Here is a 19347-nt window from a genome sequence, read left to right on the forward strand (position 1 = left end):
TGAACTAACCCTAATAGTGCATTAGGATATAGGGTTTCCTGATGGGAAGAACTCCCTTTTATGTCCAGTTAAAGTGTATCCCAATGTAATAAGAATTGGTGGCTTAAAATCATAAAAGGTGGCTTTTTGGGCTGCAGTTACTCGAAAGAAACTATTTACTTCTACCCGGTTACATTGCCTTTAAAAAAAAATGAAAATTTTTATTCAGTCAGCTGTTTGAGATCTATTAAATCTGGACCTGTCGATGACAGCTGTGAAATATTGCTTACTTTTCCAATGTGGCCGTCCTGTTTTACGGCACTTCTTGCTTTTAATTCCCTTCCTTTGTTTTAAGATTACACAGCTTTAGCGTGGTCAGTAAAAAGTCCCCAGGAAGTTAGTAAAGCGTATAACTGTATTGATTAGCTCGGAGTTTGTTCAGAAATAGGAGTTTGTACAGTTGTATTGGAAATCATGCAGCCTCACCAAATGAAAGTGGCTCAGTTTGTAGACCTAGAATGGAAACCTCTTTGAGAAGAAAAACTTGCTTTGGTTATGGCATGGTCTTCTCAAAGAAGATGGCAACTTTCCATATTACACGGTGGAATGGATGTCTGTCACATGGTCAGGATAAGGGAGTGGTCTTTTGCAAAGATTGCAATTTAATACATCTTTCACCAGCAATTAAAGATGAAGCCTGCTTTAAAATGGCTTCTGAAATGTCATAAAGACCCTTTAGAAAGTTGTATTACAGTGAATTCTGAGATTCAGGAAAATATAAACTTAACACTACTTTGGTGTGAAAAAGTTTACTAGACTATGATAAGATATACAACATATAAAGTCAGTAACCGTCACCAAAACTGTGAACAAATGAGTGAGCTCCCAATTGACCAGTTCTCAACATGGCACCTGGCTAACTTCTATATCATACAAAGACAGGTGATGGTAGCAAGACATATCTTATGTCCTCAGTGGAGCTAAGCTATTTGTTACATAACTAGATATGACTGACTATAAAAACAAAATTTTCTGAGAAAATTTAACTTACAACCTTTCAATGTATTCCTCCTTGACTTCAACACACATATTTTGACTTCGCCTTCAGTGATCAGATGCCCTCAGAACAGAAAGAGACTTCTTGATGCTGCAGGAACTCTGTTACCACCACTTGACTGCATTATCATCAGGAAATCGTTGCCCACACAGAAATTTCTTCAGGTTTTGAAAGAGAAAGTAATCACTGGGAGCCAGGACTGTAGGGTGGATGGTTAAGCTCCATGAAGCCACATTCCCTGATAGCAGCTTGTGATTTGTGAGACTTGTGAGCTGCCGCGTTGTCCTGAAGCAGCAACGGACCTGCCGACAACTTCCCACGGCGTTTCTCTTTGATTGCCTCACATAATGCGTTCATTGTTGAAGCATAGGTGTCTCCAGTAATTGTTGTTTTGTGTGGCATGAATTCTAGTAATAAAACGCCTTCTGTATCCCACAAAAACTGTTACCATGATCTTTCTAGCTGACTTTTGCTCACTAATTGTCTTTGTAGTTGGTTTCCTCTTGTGCTTCCATTACATGGTCTCTTTGTTTGGTCTCATGATCATGGTGGTGGACCCATGTTTCATCATCTGTAATAATGCAAGAATATAAGTCTCCTGGATTTTCTCTAATCATGTTTAAATTCTCTTGGCTGAATTGTTAGCAACAAGTTTTTTGCACAGGTGTCAACATTCGTGGCACCCACTAGGAACTGACCTTTGACCTAATTAAAAACATCATGAATGATACTGGAAACTGTGCCACCTGAAATACCTAATTCATGAGCTAGAACACTGACCCGACGATCTTCCAAAATCATGGCCTTCACTTTACGGCAAATTTCCTTTGAAGATGCTTCGAGAGGTCGCTTGGAACGGGGGTCAAGGTAAATTGATTCCCCACCCTATTTGAACTGCTTGGCCCAAAACCCACATTGTACTGCACTTGCCATCCTGCCACTTCCAGTGCTTTCATTAGACTGAACTGCTACTGTGTGTGTTGCATGTCCAGACATGTCTCAACCTGCACAGTCAAGCTCAGCTCTCTAACACTGAGGCTATATGCACACGACCGTTGTGTGTTTTGCGGTCCGCAAATTGCAGATCCGCAAAACACGGATGGCATCCGTGTGCATTCCGCAATTTGCGGAACGGCACGGACAGCCATTAATATAACTGCCTATTCTTGTCCGCAAAACGGACAAGAATAGGACAGGTTATATATTTTTTTTGAGGACCACGGAACAAAGCAATGGATGCGGACAGCAGTGCTGTCCGCATCTTTTGCGGCCCCATTGAAGTGAATGGGTCCGCATCCAAGCCGCAAAAACTGCGGCTCGGATGCGGACCAGAACAACGGTCGTGTGCATGTAGCCTGACAGAACATCCTGGGGTAGATAACTTATTGAACACCCCCTCGTACAGTTGCAAGACCACAAGACATTCTACTGATTTGCAGCAAGATCACTGTAGGGTTCAGCAAATGTTGTGGCCATAACACCAACACTTCAATGTAGCCCTGTGTGTTAGCGGAACAACTCCTGAAAAATATTTATGGGCTTGGAGTATCCAAGATATTCTAATGTTTAGGTTTAAAGTGAACCTACAGAAGAAATAAGTTTTTGGTCTTTAGCTTTAACCACGTGCATATCATTGAGCTGTTTACATAGATGAATCGTGAATATGTCGCTTAATAATCATAACATTTCCTTAAGAAGTTTATCACCACCATTTGATAGGTATAGTCACGGTAATTTTAGGTATGGCAGTGAAAGCGGTAACTAAATCTACATCTTCTATACAATTTTTGGCATTTGCTCAGCTCTTCTGCATTTGTGACAAAAGCGAGGAATTTTCTTTACTGCAATCAGGTGCCCATTGTCTTGGTAATCTTCAGCATCTTGTGCCGTGCCACCCCCATCTAGTTTCTAGCAGGGAGGTGGCATTACATGTTCACACACCTGTTAAAGCGTCTCAATGAGACCAGGTTCCAGTTACTCAAAAGCTAATAAATATCTCTTAAATGTCAATGATTTTCTGCCCATTGTACAGTGAGATTGATTTCCAGGATTCCTGCTGGCAAGTAACTGACACACACATCTGTCTAATGAACAATTAATTTCCATCTCTGTAAAGATTCCTAATTATCGTGATGTTGCATTCTGAATTGGTTAGCAAATAGAAAATATACTTGGTTGAGTCATATTAATATGACCACTTCCTACTTTTGACATCAGCAGTGTGTAGCTGTTGTGAGCCGGCTTGGTTGGTCTACAAGGTGTGCGATAGGTTATCTGCACACACATCCCTCGTTGCAGTCAAGGGTCAAAGGGGCTATTTATCAGAGCTGCAAAAATAGATGATTATTGGCTTTCAGGCAGCAATATTTTTGAAATTGTGCTGTTGGTGAACTATTCACGTGCTGTTGTGGTTAAAAAGTATAGTGAGTGGACAAATGGCACCATTGCAAATGACCAACATGGGAACTGCGGCACACCATGGGCTAGAGGTGAACATCGGCTACAAAGATGCACAAGGGCGGACTCATCGCCAAAATGAACCAGGAGGCTTCCAGACGTGCTTAAAATAAGAGCTCAGCAAATTGTACTGTGTATGGGGCAGTGAAGCAGAGGGATGGTCATTGCACCACTCCTAACAAATTTGCATTGGCAGAAAAGTTTTGGAATTGGTCCTCCGCTGATCGGCATAGGTTTGCCTTCTCTGATAAGTCACGTTTTCTTGCTTCATTGAACGGATAGACGTTGACGTGTCAGGTGAGAAACATCAGAGAACAAACACCCTGCAACCACTGCTGGAAGAACACAAGCTGGTGGTGGCAGCGTTATGGTCTGGGAAATATTTTCATGGCATTCTATGAACCAACTTATCCATGTGGAAGGCACACTCAAACATTTTGGGTTTGAATCCATCCTTGCAGATCACGAACAACTTTACATGCTGATGGTCTTTTCTGGAGCTGATGGAATCTTCCAGCAAGACAAAGCGATATGACAGGTGGCTAAATTTTTTTTACCAAGGCCTACTCTGACCACCTAATTCCCTGGACTTGAACACATTCGAGCCTCTGTGACACCACCTTCATCGTCCTGTTCGCTCTTTGGATCCTCCCCACGCACCCTCCAGAAACTATAGGACGCACTGCAGTCAACAGTGCTCTAGATACCTGTGACAACCTACCAGCACCCCCAGCCTGTCATGTCAACCTACCAGCACCCCCAGCCCGTTATGTCACCCCCAGCCCGTCTAGCTGCTGTCCGTGCTGCACATGGTGGCTACTCTAGATATTAGCTGGTGGTTATAATAATTTGACTCAACTGTGTAATTGCAGTGCTTTACCAGTGGTAGTGCTCACAAATTGATTTATTTCATAACCTCTAGAACAGGGCTTAACAAACTTTAGCTTCTGAAGGCTCCCCAGCCAAACCATGGTGATTTTTGGACCTCACCAACCATTGACTTCCATGCCAAAAGTAAAGGCTAGAAGATGCTGAATGAAGAGTGTGCAGCAGCAAATTCTATAGGACCTACTATGACCCTCTAAAAGTGTCAACCACAGTGCTAGTTACAAATCCCCCATTGCATAGTCATCTGGTATCAGCCACAATGCTCAGGCATCAGTCACTGTTTCCCAGTAAGCAAACCACTTACATTATTTTTTACCTTTCTCATACTTTCTAGATGAAGCAATCTGTGCACCTCTGATAGGACAAAAGCATCATGTCCAGGAGATAACTGGACTGATTTTGGGATATGTGGAAGATTCATGCAGCATGGAAATTTCTGAAGTGTCTACTAGTTTGCAAAGTATGCCTCTAAAACACCTAAAACCTCACACAACATTCATTGTAATAGTGTACTCATTTATGTATATTCTAAACCAAGGTTATAGAGTAGGTTTACCATGTGTTTGGTTTCTCTAATGAAAAATAACCTTTGACATTAAAAAGGTTGCTCCATGATTAATGTAAAAATCAGACATCATATAGTGCATGGCAACATCTTTCGAACAAAGCTAGAACCAGCCCTGTACCTCCCATGGATCCGGAGATCTCCACAGTCATTGTTCTGCTAGATTTATTTCAAGCTGGCAGCTCAAGGGGAGTGTCTTTTCTGCAGCAGCTCAGGGGGCGTGTCCATGCTCCTCCTATCACAGCTCAGGAGGCAGTTGAAGGATGAAACTGAGCATGTGCGGCCTTCTCAGTGAGCCGGACAAAGAAATAAAAAAGGACAAACAGCAGGTGGCGCTATACAGATAGATTTTATTGAATAGCTTAGTGGCTGTACAAAATTTTTAATTACATGCAATTACAAAAGTAATAAGATCAATGTGCTGGTTTGAAAACTGTATGTTTTTCGTGGGACAACCCCTTTAAGGTTTCTCAAACATTGACACTTGTAAGGAAAGGGAGGTGGTAGGTTCTTACCTTCCACTGGTTTTACTGTCTGTCCGTTTTCGCATCTGGCCAACTAATTTTTTATTTATTTATATTTTTAAAGAAGGTTATTGAATACCAAATTCCAAAGACTTGCAATATAACATGAAGAGGGGGATTCCACTTGAGTTGGCACTTCTATCCTTCTCCCCTGCAAGGCATGGAGGGGACTAGCTTTGGGCCATCCTGCCCTTAATCCCTTGTACATGGGTAAAGGGGGTGCTAGATTGAGGGTTCTGCTACATACATGTGTTGCATGACATTTCATGTAATATTGGTCAATGGTGGCAGTATACTGAGACGCAACAGTTGCTAAAAAATCGGCATGTCTGATTTTGTCACAGGTCGGGTGCAACTTTTACTCGATTGACTAATGTAAGGCACGCATGACATGTGGCTCACCTGCGACTTGGCTATGTTTTCACAGCAAAAACACAGTTCTAAAATAGTCATGCAACGGCAAATTGCTGACAAGTCGCACATTTATATGTTGCGTGGATTTTCTGCGTCTTGCTTTAGTGAGACAAATGTAGCCGAGCCCTTACACTTGGGGTCACTTCTCCTCTACTTTGCCATTTTTGCTGATCCTTCTTAGATCTGAGGCACCAGATATTTGGTTGCTCCTCACCTCTTGTGTGTTAATCACCAACCATTTGATCTCCAGCTCGCGATGTGACTCCAAATGATGTGAACTGTGGCAAACGTAGTCCTGTCTTGCATCGTAATGGTGAACGAAGCAGATGTTTAATTGCTACAAGGACTCTCTTATTAGTCCCATTGTAATTACTCAGTATCCATTTGTAGATCTGCGTGTAATAATGGCAGAGGGACGTGAAGTGGATAGCGCTGTTCAGAAGGAGCTTGCAGGTATTCGGTCTCATAACTATGAGGTGTAAAAGTCACGAGATATCATTATCTGGCACTGCTGTTCTGCTTGCTTGATGTCACTGAAGACTCCTGCCAGGAAAGTGATTTGCAGATTGTCAAATTCTGAGTTTTATGGGGGTTTTTTCGCCTTATTTTAAACATGGTGGCAATTCTGTCACCTAATAATGAAAGCTAGATATTTCCAAGTAATGTCATTAGCACACAGTGATAGCATGTAGTATCTTGTACATCATGAATCCACAAAGAGCTGTACAAAATACCCACCATTACCACTGCTTCGCTGGAATTACTATTGTTTTTTGATAATACGAGGCATCAGTTTAATTTAATTCTGATAATGTTTGTTGTTTAACACTTTTTTTAGTTCCAATTCCAAAAAGTTGGGGCGCTGTGTAAAATGTAAATAAATGTATAGAAAAACAGAATGCAATAATTAGCAAATTTCGTAGACCCATATTTTATTCACAGTGAGACATTTTACCATTTCATGAAAAATATTAACTCATTTAAAACTTGATGGCAGCAACGCATCTCAATAAAGTTGGGACAGGGCAATATCTACTATTATGTAGCATCCCTTCTTATTTTAAGGGCCCATTCGCACGATTTTGCGGAAAGGATGAGGACCTGGGTCATTCTTTGCAGGATTTCTGGTTTCATGATGACCCAAATGTTTTCTATTGGTGAAAGATCTGGACTGCAGACGGCCAGTTCAGCACCCGGACTCTTCTGTAAAGCCATGCTGTTGTGATGGATGCAGTATGTGGTTTAGCATTGTCTTGCTGAAATATGCAAGACCTTCCCTGAAAGAAATGTTGTCTGGATGGGAGCATATGTTGTTCTAAAACCTCTATATACCGTTCAGCGTTGATGGTGCCTTTTCAGAGCCCACGCCATAGGCACTAATGCATCCCCGTCAGAGATGCAGACTTTTGAACTGTGCTCTGATAACAGTCTGGATGGTCCCTCTCCTCCTGAGTCCTCAGAACAAAGCATCTGTGATTTCCAAAAGGAAAATTTTGATGGAGTCTGACCACAAAACGGGTCCGCATCCGTATTTGCGGATCCGCACTACCGCATCCGTATTTGCGGATCCGCACTTCCACATCCGTATTTGCGGATCCGCACTTCCGTATCCGTGCTTCCGTTTCCTCAAAAAAATAGAACATGTCCTATTCTTGTCCGCAATTACGGACAAGATTAGGCATTTTCTATTATAGTGCCGGCGATGTGCGGTCCGCAAATTGCGGAATGCACATTGCCGATGTCCGTTGCGGACGTGTGAATGGACCCTTAGATTTGTGAATCATTGCATTCTGTGTTTTTTTATTTGCATTTTACACCGCATCACAAGCTTTTTAGAAATAGGGTTTGTATTTTCTGTTGTTAAAGATCAATAAGCTGCTGGTAAAGCCAGCATAAGAATCATAAACCAGCATAACATCCATCAATAGCACTCAAGCTGCATGTTTTCAATTTCCATGTAGCTGCAGATGTCTTTGTTATCTACGCTGGAGCGTAGACTCCATAACTATAGCTGTTAAAATTTCCTTTAAAAGTTTGTGTCATAAAATGTCTTAATTTTGCCATCTTTTTGTCACAGATTTAAAGAAACAGGTGGAGAGTGCAGAACTGAAGAACCAGCGACTCCGAGAAGTGTTTCAAACCAAAATCCACGAGTTCCGCAGTGTGTGCTACATGCTGACTGGATACCGCATTGACATTACTACGGAGAACCAGTACCGACTTACCTCCATGTACGCCGAACAGAAGGACGATAATTTGCTTTTCAAGGTAAGTGTCATTTGAAATCCTGTACTAGTGCGAAAAAATAATAATAAACTTAGTAAAATATTTTTTGGCAGATAAATGCCTCTTTCTTCACTTATCAGACTCCTCTTTCCCTGCCACTTTCAATTTACTGATAAAATCTGTACTGTGGAGTCTTTACGCAGCGAGATCAGGTTAAACTACTACTCAGAAAAGTCCACAGAGCAAGAGGAGTGAGCAGCTGCTGGTGCTGGACTCACTGCATCACAGCTCAGTACTGCTATATAATGGTGTCCTTGCTGCTTCTAAGGGCTCATGCACACGCCCGTTTCCCACCCTTTCCGTGCATAGGGAACCACAATTTGCCGTCCCCAATGCACGGGCGACATCAGTGCAGTTTCCGCAGACGGATGCAGACACATTCAACTTGAATAGATCCGTTATCCGTCTGCACCGCAAAAAAATAGAACATGTTAAATTTTTTTCAGTGCGGAGGCACGGATTGAAACCCCACAGAAGCACTCCGTAGTGCTTGGGACTGGAATTATGCTTGCTGACTAGATTACAAACTAGTGACCTCCGTTCCGCTCCTTCCGGATTGATGCGGTGCAAAAACGTCCGGGACCTGTATATTGCGGACCCGCTGTTTGTGTGCATGAGCCCTGAGTGTATGATGGATATAGACGGGGAACGTGATCTCCACATCTCTGTGTACAGTCTATGGGGGACATCACAGCAGCTAGTCTCTCCCCACTCTGGTGCTGAGCTTAGGGAAAACCAGCAATTAGAGCTGGAGCCTGCAGAAGGGGAAAATGCTAAAAATGCAGGCGCAAATTTAACGTTATTCATCATGTACACACGACAGCTTGCTCTGTAAATTTCCTTTAAAAACAGGTATGCTGTAATCATACATATAATTTATTATTATTAAAGGGGTTTCCGAGATTTTTAATTGATGACCTATCCTTTTTAGGTCATCTGTGTTTTATTGGTGGGACCCCTGCTAATCAGCTGTTTGAGAAGGCACCGGCACTAACAGCAGCACCGCGCCCTTCACTCAGCTCACCAAGGACAGCGCTGTACGTTGTATAGTGGCTGTTCTTGGTATCGCAGCTCAGACCCATTCGCTTAAATGGAGCCTCGCCTAGGCCATGTGACCGGTGAATGTGATGTCACATGGCCAAGGCTAAGCTGCGAGAAGGCTGCTTTAGTGCCTGTAAAACATGTGGCATATGTTATAAATTTTGAGAGGGTGCAACAGCGGCCCTTGACATACCCACCAAACACACATGGGGGATTGGGAGCTGCAAAAGCAAGCACAGCACTCAAGTTTGGCCAAGAGGGACTACCAAACTTTTTTATAAATGTCATGCCGTCTCGAAAGAAATTCATGGGGAGGTGATGAGTGGCCATAAATTTCCCCTGCAGAGGCCACTAGTGGAGAAATGTAGTATTACATGCTGGATGTTCAAAACCATGGCTGACCATATAATACAAGGGCGGGTCTTGTTAGCGCTTCTCTGCTCTGGCTAAAGGGGCGTTCATGCGACTGTATCCGTTTTGCGATATGCAAATCGCGGATTCGGTCCATGTGCATCCATTAAAAAAAATGCTTATTATTTTCCACAAAACGGGCCAGAATAGGACATGTTCTAAAATTTGCGGCTCGGATGCTGTCCTAATTTTTTGCAGCCCCATACAAAAGAATGGGTTTGCAGACTGAGAATACTGTCACGTGAAAGCACCCTTATTGAAAGGGGTCCTAAGCAGGGTCCCCTCTCTGTGACATCCATGTGCCCTATACGGGGCTTATCTCAACAGCGCAACGGTGCCGTGCGCCTTATGATTAATCTATCAAGACTGATGATTTTTAACATTAGACAGTGGTCAGCTGGGAAATTATTTCATTTTAATTCATTTTTCACGCTCCATATTGTTTTTCCTGCTTGTGTAATGCAGAGCTGTAGCAAGTACAGTTCTGTATGGTATTCAATGATAAGACATTACACCGATTATTATTTTTTTTTATTTGCTGCTAAAGACGTAGTGAAGTGTTGGAAAATAGCTCATGAAGTAGAGGAAAGGAGAGAGAAAACAATGTCAAGCGCAGGTCACTAATTTGTAATCTAGTCAGCAAGCATAATTCCAGTCCCAAGCAATGCGTGGCAGGGTCAGAACCCGAGAAGACTGCAGCTCTGCTTGCCTTGATTTCCAAGAATTTCCATCGAACACGCTCGGCCAAACACATATATATTTTTCCGACGCACTACCATTTACCCCCCTCGACAAATTACGACCCAGGCTGTAGAACCAGAACCTCTCACCGCTGATTGAAGGATCCTAATGGAATAAATAAGGACCTTAAAGGAAACACAGGGTTTAACTCAAACTGATTCTAGAAGATATGTGTTTTATTCACATCGCTTACGTACGACTCAGTCTAGTGTAGGACGCAGCATGATAGCAGCTCGACAAGAGGAAATAGAACTTAACTGCAGGTGTGCTCTTTCACTCTCACACAGCTTGTTCGTTGACCTACCGGTGTGTAACACTGGAGATGCTTAATGTTCCTTTCACCTTAAAACCATGAATTCTTAAAAACATACAAGGGTAAAATGTTCCTCTCCACAGGGCTCTGACATCCAGCAAGTGAAGCTCATGATTTACTTGCCTTCTCGCCACTAAAATCCCGCTGTCACGGGGAGTCGTTTCGAGGTTCCTTCATACAGCAGCCAGACGATCCAGATAGAGCTCAACTCTTTTTTATTTGTAATCCAATCCAGCAAAATATCTCAGGAGATGGCCTCAACACGTCTCCTTGATCAGGCAATCCTCACACACTGTCCCAGGATCTGGCCTCAACTCAGATCCTGACCCTTCCGGTACAAAACGGCAACAAAATACTACCACACCCAACTTATTTATGTTGTCTTCTCATCACTCCCCCATACCCATTGGTGGGTAGAGGAGGGAACACTCCCCCACCCCCACATTCTAAGGTGGTCTGTCTCCAGTCTACAAAATGTTTATTCAGTGAAGCCCCCAGCAACACAGAAATGGTTTACGGTCCCTTACCCCCCTGAATGTCTGTCAGATACTTGACTCTAATAGGGTCTGTAGGTCCATGGCTGATAAGAGGAGGATGGAGGCTATGCATTGTAATAAGCACATTAGGATGAGAAATAAGCCGGACATGAGGACCTGTCACACCCACGTATGGTGGGTTTGATGAGAACACTCCCTGTTCTCCTTTCTGTCTCTTTGTTATCTTCTGAAGCTGACGGTGAAGCTGTCACTTTGGTATTGATTGAACATTCTAACAATTTAGCATCAATTGCCGAGAAGCTTATTCATGGGAGACAGCCAATATGGCTGCACTTCCTGTTGTCTCTTTTGCAAAATGGCCGTGGCATCGGAATAGGAAAATATGAATTTATTTATGTAAGTAAAACATATTTACATCTCTCATCTATATAATTGGGTTTTAAGTTTTAAAGTGGTAATGCTCTTTAAAGAGGTTGTGCCAAGATACAAAATGCTTTTGATCAGTGTGATCCATCTGCTGGAAATCCACTGCTCACGACAAAGGAGGTCCTGTGCCCCCGCATGAATGGATCGGTAAGTCACACTCGTCAGCTGTCACTCAATTCATTCTCCATGAGACTGCTGGAGACAGTCAAGCACTGTACTCCGCTATCTCCATAGAGAATGAATGAGGTGGAAGTACATGTTTACCCTACGGCCTAATTCGTACAGGTACTCAGGACCCCTGTTCTTTTGATCTGTAGGGGGTCCCAGTGATTGGACCCCCACTGATCAGACTATTATGGCCTATCTTGTGAATAGGTGATACGTTTCTTGGCACAACCTGTTTAAGCAAGGATCCAAAATCTGTTGCAGTGTATATGGTCATCAGTTTAAAAGTCTCGGAGAACCCCTTTAATTAATCATCATCTATTCCATCAGATCAGACTAGAAGAACTTATCTGGATATCACTGTGTCCTTTCTAGTGGTGGAATCTGAATTTTAGGTTGATCGGCACCATAGGTTGTCTATAGTACCGGAGAAATTATTGTGTACCACTATACCGCACAACCACGGCTCGGCATGCTTTGCCAATATTTTCCTATAATAAAGTTTAACAAAGAAGCAGACGTAGCCCATTATATGGAATCCGTGCTCTTCTGTGTCATTGGCCTCTATGGCGAATCTATAGCTACAAAGTCATTCTTTGCATTACACTGGCAGTGGCGGCCATTGCTCTGTAGCTCATTGTATTCCGTTATTTGTGATGCTTCTCTGTGCTCCTTCCAAATAACTTTCCGTCTGAACAGGTGAGGTTTTATTCAGTGGGAATGTTGTCAAAATTCAAAATCCAGCTTTTATGAGTTTGCTTTTGAACCACGCACAGTGGGGAAGGAATGAATAAGCGTCGTAAAAATCAGCAAAAGATGCCCTTTACAGGCGCAGGCAGAATTTGTCTAATAAACCATCACAGACTCCTCGCTGCAACTACTTGATGTGCCCTCAATAACACCGCATTTACAATGGAAATGTACAAACTTTGAAGAATAAATCTCTCTCCCTCCTCAAAGGAGATTACTTGGTTTAGAAACAACCAGCCGAGTGACTGCCGCCTTCCTTTCAGAATCAAATAAGGGATGTAGGCATTGCTTGAAAATATGAAATATCTGTCATTCTTTTTACTCTTTTCAGCAATCTTGATTCCACAGCGCCTCTCCTGTTTCATAGGTTGTGACTGGGATTGCAGCATATTTCCCTTTTGAATGAATGTTGCTGAGCTGAGCACCAGACACAGCCCAAGTGTGGTGGTTGGTCTGGAAGCACAGTTCATTCATGGGAAACCAGGTGACGGTCACTGATAGTGGCCATTGCAGTGTCCTACAAGGCTGCCTTCCCTCTTTAACAATGAATGGTATATACACTAGGTATGAATTATACCTCTGTATAATACAGATTTGGATGCAATTTGGGGTATGTGTAAAGCAGAACGATATTGACCATTAGGAGAAAGAGAGAGAGAGAGAGAGAGGACATATTGAAGGTATCGGCTGTAAAGACATTGCAACAGGGGTGTGTGCTTTACGCCAGCTGAAAAAATTTGAGTTAAAACTTACCTGAGTTTTCAAAAAAAATTGCATAATAGATTTACATCATAGCAGAATCATAAATGTGAAGGAATGGTTGTTTGATCTTCCCCCAAAAAAAATTCAGCCATATTTCTTCCTGTTTCAGCTGCACAGCTAGATGCATTTCACTCAGAAGCAGGGGGGCCGTCTCTCTTCTGTCAGTACAATACTGCTGTGGCATCCTTTCCCTTACTTCCCACTATGTTTGTTAACAGCTCTGGAGCTCACAGAAAAGATAAAGAGGGAGAGGTCACACTTGCAGTAATGTTCGGATGCAGTTGTCTTATCAGTCTCAGGATCTCAGCTAGCTCTGACACCCCCCACTTTTCTCTCAGCTGTTTTCTGTCTCTGTTAACAGGGAAGGATCTTCACTGACAACAGACAGTGGACTGCAACTTAGGTGGAAGTCAGACCCCTAGTGGCCATCACTTTACCGCTTTTGTTTCAAGTAAATGCAGGCAGAGTTTTTAAAATTGTGATTTAGAAATATGCTTGTTACGCCATTCTCTATTAAATGAAATGAAATTATGTTAAAGTGCAATGACTCTTTAAATGTTTATTCAGATAACTTATTCCCTGTTCGCTGTGTATGGGATAACTGTTAGACCAATGGAAGTCTAACTCCTTCACCGTTCACGAGAATGTAGGTATCGTGTTCCCTATTTGAACGGAGCGATAGTTCCATTCAATGTCTATAGGACTTCAAAGTATAGTGCTTAGTTTTCTCTGGCAGTCCTGTACAATTTAAATTGAGAAGAGATGCAATGGGGGTAACTACCTGTTCCTGGAATACCACCCCTTTAATGGTCAGGAAAGTGTGTCCATAAACTAATACAGTCTTTGAGAGAGTGAGAGTACTGATCCTCTCCCAGAGACCAGGATGCTTAAGAAAAGCTGCATCCAGAGCCTTATTTCTGTGTATACATATATTATTCTGCCTCCAGCAGTACAATACAGCCATCATTTGTCCCAGTCTTCTAACGATGAGATCGCCCTGCTGATCATGTTCCAATCTGCGCAGCAAAGCTTAAAAAATGAGCTGCAGAAAACAGAAAAAAATAAGCTAATTGTGTATACCCCAAAGTTGTTGTTAAAACCTGGAATGTTTCAGGACTTTTTTGGCAAAGAAAATCACCAGATTCGTTTACATTTTTTTTATTTTTATTAAAAACTATATTATAGTAATGTCATTTTGAATGATACATTCCATGTAGACAAGACATACAATATTTTCACACCTTTTGTTCGTTTTCCATTTGTCAGCTGAGGTAAGAGTGGTTCTCCCCGGATACACTGAAGTGCAGTGAAATCACCAAAGAGAATGGCTTTGCAGGTGTGAACATCTACCTGAATCCACAGGTTTTTTTTTTTGTTTGTTTTTTAACGGTTCAGGTTTAAATGGGTTAAAAAAAATACAACCACCTCACCCCATGTAAGTGATGTGTGCTATCATTCTTAACCTTTGTTCTTGCCTGGTCGTTTTTTAAATGCGTCTAATAACTACCTTAGATGAAGACCTTCACACAATGGAGATATTGCCATATTTCAGGGGGGGAGGAGAACATATTTGATAACTGTTTAATTGCTCATCTCGTTTAGTCAATCTGTGTAATTTTGTCATTCGGTTTATGAGAACTTGAGAAATTGCTGTGAAGTTCTTGCTGCCACGATCTACAAAGTGGTAATATTACCTCCCATCCTGGTTCCATAATCTCTTCCATTTCAACTATGTCTCCTGCTGACTGGTCCTGCTGCTTTCTTACATTGCTTATGTAGTCTTAAATCACCTGAAATGGAAAGCTGGCGCATTCATCTCTGATGTTATCCAGATAAAACCCTGTATTATGCATGAGTTTGTGAGTATCCTTACTAGGCTTACTGTGGAGATCTGGAACAGCAGCTGGAGACCACATCAAAACATGGAGACCTGCTAGGGAGAAGGCCCTTAGCTTTGAGTACGCACATTCCGATGACACGCATCCCATCCTTGAAGAGAGGCAATGTGGAATTAAGCAAGAATGGATGGACTGTAGGTTATAAAAATAACTGGTCTATAAAGTCTACAGATCTCAGATCGTTTTTTGGGTTCTGAGAAGATACTGGAGAGGTATCCATGAAAGCGCGGTTTACATAGTTTCATGGTCAAAATGTTGATGAACAGTCTCTGAGCTGTTGTGCACCTTGGTTGATGTTTTCTTGATGGTTCTAATGTGGGTGCCCTTAAGTTGGTTTCGGGTCTGGATGTGCATCTCATTCAGGTCTAGAAGGTTCTGCCTCTTTTTGTCAGGTGTATATGTTTATTTAAGCAGTATTCATGATTTTTTTAATTTTGTCTGTTAATCTTTATGCTATTAAGTTTGTCATAATTGGTGCAAAATAGGATGCAAAGGAAGTTCATGCTCAACTTAGATCCATTTCTTTACTTTGCTTCCTCCCCTTAGTATTCGTACAGATTTTGCAAAAATGTTGGATAGTTTCAATACTTCTCCTGTCCCCTTTCTTAATTCTCCTGCCGTAATGTCCTTTTAGGGGTTTTCTGGGAATACTTACTTTTATCTTTGCCTGCAGCCTGCCTTTATAAACAGAAGATTCATGCTTACCCTCTCCAGTCCTCTGCTCTGCCTCTGCTGTGTCCATGTTCTGGTCCCCGGGGAGGTTATGTTCGGCGCAGCATGGGCTTGATCACATGCTCCTCTGCAGACAATGACTGCTTCAGCGATGACGTGGCCACAAGCAGCACAACCAGTAATACCTATGCTGCGCTGAATTTAAACACCCTGGGGACTGGAGCAAGGACACAACAGAGAAAGAGCAGAGGTACCGGAACAGGTAAATATGAATTATTGTTCCTGGAAAATCCAGTTTAAAAAAACCATTTTCATGTACCCTGTTAGGGAATTCTGAGTTAACAGACAAGGGGGGACCTTATCTCTTTTCCAGGATGAAGAGTGCTTGCCAAGAACATCTCTCTATGAAGGACTTGTCCTTTCCGGCATTACACAGGCAAATTATTAATTTTATTAGGCACTGTGTAATGCTTAATTTTTCCTGTGGTGGCGCTGTAGGGAAACTAAACCCTTACTACAAGGTTTCTATCCACTGATTACAGCTGATCACTGAAGGTCCCAGGAAGGAGATGCTGCGTGATCAGCTGATTTTCAAGGGACCCTTTTGATAAGGAGTGGAGACCCCTTTAGCAACACATTTAGGTTTTAGGTTGCCGAATATTATTTGATATTAAATTTTTAAATACTTAGTCAGTCATATGCGACAGGATGTCTTTGTATTTGCCACGAGGACCATAGGACCTTCTTATGTGTCCAAATGAGGAGTAAATCTTTACGTATTTGTAACAGAGAGGCTGCCACAGTATAAATATTGGAGAATGGGATTTTGGAAGCTGCATATACTGCTTATTCTTTGTTATATCATTTATTTTTATGTGCTTTTTCTGTAACTTTATTTTTATACGAACCAGAATATTTTAATAAACTCCTACGTCTCTTGTGTGTGTTCTCCACCACTTTAATGGTTCAGTCCACTGGCCGAGTGGGAAATACTCATTTTGTACTGGGGGGGTTGAAATGTATACTCATGAAATATTCCTTTCTATTAAGAAGGGCTTCTTAAAATGCTGTTCTATGGTATTGAGCTCCCTTTCTTACTCTGTGTTTACTTGTGATTGCTGCTCGTCCCAGGGGCCTCGTGTTCCCCGATGACATATAGGCAAGCCCATCTATGTCCCTACGCTCAGCATTAAGGCTTGGCGGGTCCTAACATTTCCTGTGTTCCCTCTCTGCTCCACAGTAGAAAATTATTTCATTAAAAATGTATGGATTAATGCAGGCCATGGCTAATGTCCCAGATGCTGCCTGGAATTGCTGAGCAATAACGCCCCAGACTCTAGCCGGGAGAAAAGAACCTGACGTTAACTGTACTCGTGAGAGCAGTTCAGCTCCTCGGTAAGGCAGGTTCAATTAGTACTTAAATCATCCCTTCTTTCTGTAAAGCCCAGAGGAGCTGTGCACAGAGACTTGTTTACCAGGGAGTGCATAATGGAAGGGTGCTCTTGGCCTTATAACTGTGGAGATCTTCATATTCAGAGATGGAAATAAGGAACCTGTTCCAATTTGGACCAAAATGTCCTAAAGATGTGCCAAAGTGAAGGTCTTTTTTTTGAAAGAAATTGTCTTTATACACAGACCCAAAGGCTGCACTCTTGTGCTGTCCATTTTCCTCACAGACCAATTTAATTGAGAGCTGGATGGTTTAGGGCCATGGACCGATGGTCCACATGCGGAAATTCGTACAGGCCAATTGACCATTTGATTTTATTGGGTCAGTGTTCAGTCCCAGTGTTGTCTGTTCTTCACTTGGACCGCACCTGGATGTGAATATTGTTCAGTGGTCAATGACCCATATTTACCAATCCTAAAATTGGTGTAAGCTTAGACCGGCGTTCTAGACCGGCACCAGATTTATCACATGAGCTCTGGCTGGATGATACATGTGATGCAGGGAGAGAAACTTTTCTGACTATACCAACTTTTTGGTTGGCTTAGTTTGAAAGAGGTTTTTATGCCAGAATTGTGGCGGAATTTTGGCAAAGATTGGGCCATCTTAGGTCACTCCCTTTCCATTAAGCCCCACTTCTTTTCCGATAAGTCCCACCCTTCTTTGGGCATGTTGGAAAAAAAAGTGCAGCAACCCTAGATGCTCTCATTTACGCCACTGTTTTAGACAGATTTTTTGCACAGACATGGTAAATCTGAACCGATGTATTCACACCCATCCTCATGATAGGTCATTAGTATAAGATCGATGGAGAGCCGACACCCAACACCTCCAGGCTCCTAAGCTCCCTCTAGTGGTGACCACAGGCTGTCACGTATCTTCTAACTTTGTCTACATAGGGAATTTGGAGCTCAGTGTAAGAATTTTAAATAAATAAAAAGTGGTCTTCAATGATGGACATCCAATTTAAATGTTTTCTGTAGGCACATGATTAATTGCTATGTCCAGGCATTCGAGAATTGCTGTCCGATAATACATGGTACCACAGCGACATCCTCTTTTTCCCTAAGAACCCCTATAATCTTTCTCGCTCATACTTTCACAGCCTCCTCTTTTATTGTGGTTTAGATAATTGAGGGGGAAAAAAATTATTTTCGTTCCCGTTGTGTAAATGCTGCAGTGTGTTGCTTTTATCCGCCTTCCCAGGAATTTGGCCAGAAAATAAAAGATGAAGCAGCAAAGCATCCATCATCAGACGATCCATTGGCGGTGTTTTGGCAGCCCGCCTTTTAGCAATAATCAAACTATCCCAGTGTCCTGCCAGCCAACACACTGCAAAGTAATACAAGCTAAAACATTTTGTTTTTTGTATTTTTTTTTCAGATTTCTTAAATGTGTTTGTGTGTATTGCTCCCCCTCCCTTAATTAAATTAACTTCTAATATCTTATTAATACATTTGTAGGCTCTTGAAAACTGGATACTTAGTAAAATGTTGCTGAGACAAGATTGATTAGTGCAGTATGTTTGTATTAGACGTTGGCTCATTTCACATTTTCATCCCGTTCTGTTGTTTTAACACCAAGTCCTTTTTAGATCCAACATTCTGCGCTGATTAATATCATAATATATCTCCATATTTTCTGATACAAATCTCAAAATCTGCTGCCTAAAGAAAATGCCACTACTAGGGGAGCATACTTTATACTGTCTAATAATGAGGTTCAATGTGTAACCAGTGCGTAGTAAGCTCCCTCTAGTGGTGGCGACAGGCAGACAAAATTTTATAATTTCACTCTGTGCAGTGTGTATGGAAAAAACAGAGCTAGGACCCATGTAAAAATACATTTAAAGAGGGTGTCCCATCTGAGGCATTGGTAGATCACTAGGATAGGCCGATCAGTGTCAGACAGGTGTGGGTCCTACTTCTCTGACCTGCTCCTATCTAGAGAACAGGGCCCCTGAATTAAAGGAGAGCACGCCATACATGAGCTGCTTGCTCTCCATTTATCACCAGCGCTGCGGGCTGTTTTCTGAATTCCCATAGTGGTGAATG

General features: G+C 42.1%; 1 protein-coding gene across 3 annotated transcripts in view; it reads left to right on the forward strand.

Annotated features, from left to right (window-relative positions):
* MAD1L1 (mitotic arrest deficient 1 like 1) overlaps positions 1–19347 on the forward strand; it is a 639505-nt gene that overhangs the window by 476506 nt on the left and 143652 nt on the right. For all 3 annotated transcript variants that reach the window (XM_040439787.1, XM_040439788.1, XM_040439789.1), the window contains one exon: positions 7962–8152. In XM_040439787.1, the coding sequence (XP_040295721.1) occupies positions 7962–8152 (191 nt within the window). The remainder of the gene's footprint in view (positions 1–7961; positions 8153–19347) is intronic.

Source organism: Bufo bufo, chromosome 7 (genome assembly GCF_905171765.1).
Source record: "Bufo bufo chromosome 7, aBufBuf1.1, whole genome shotgun sequence".
Classification (NCBI taxonomy): Eukaryota; Metazoa; Chordata; class Amphibia; order Anura; family Bufonidae; genus Bufo; species Bufo bufo.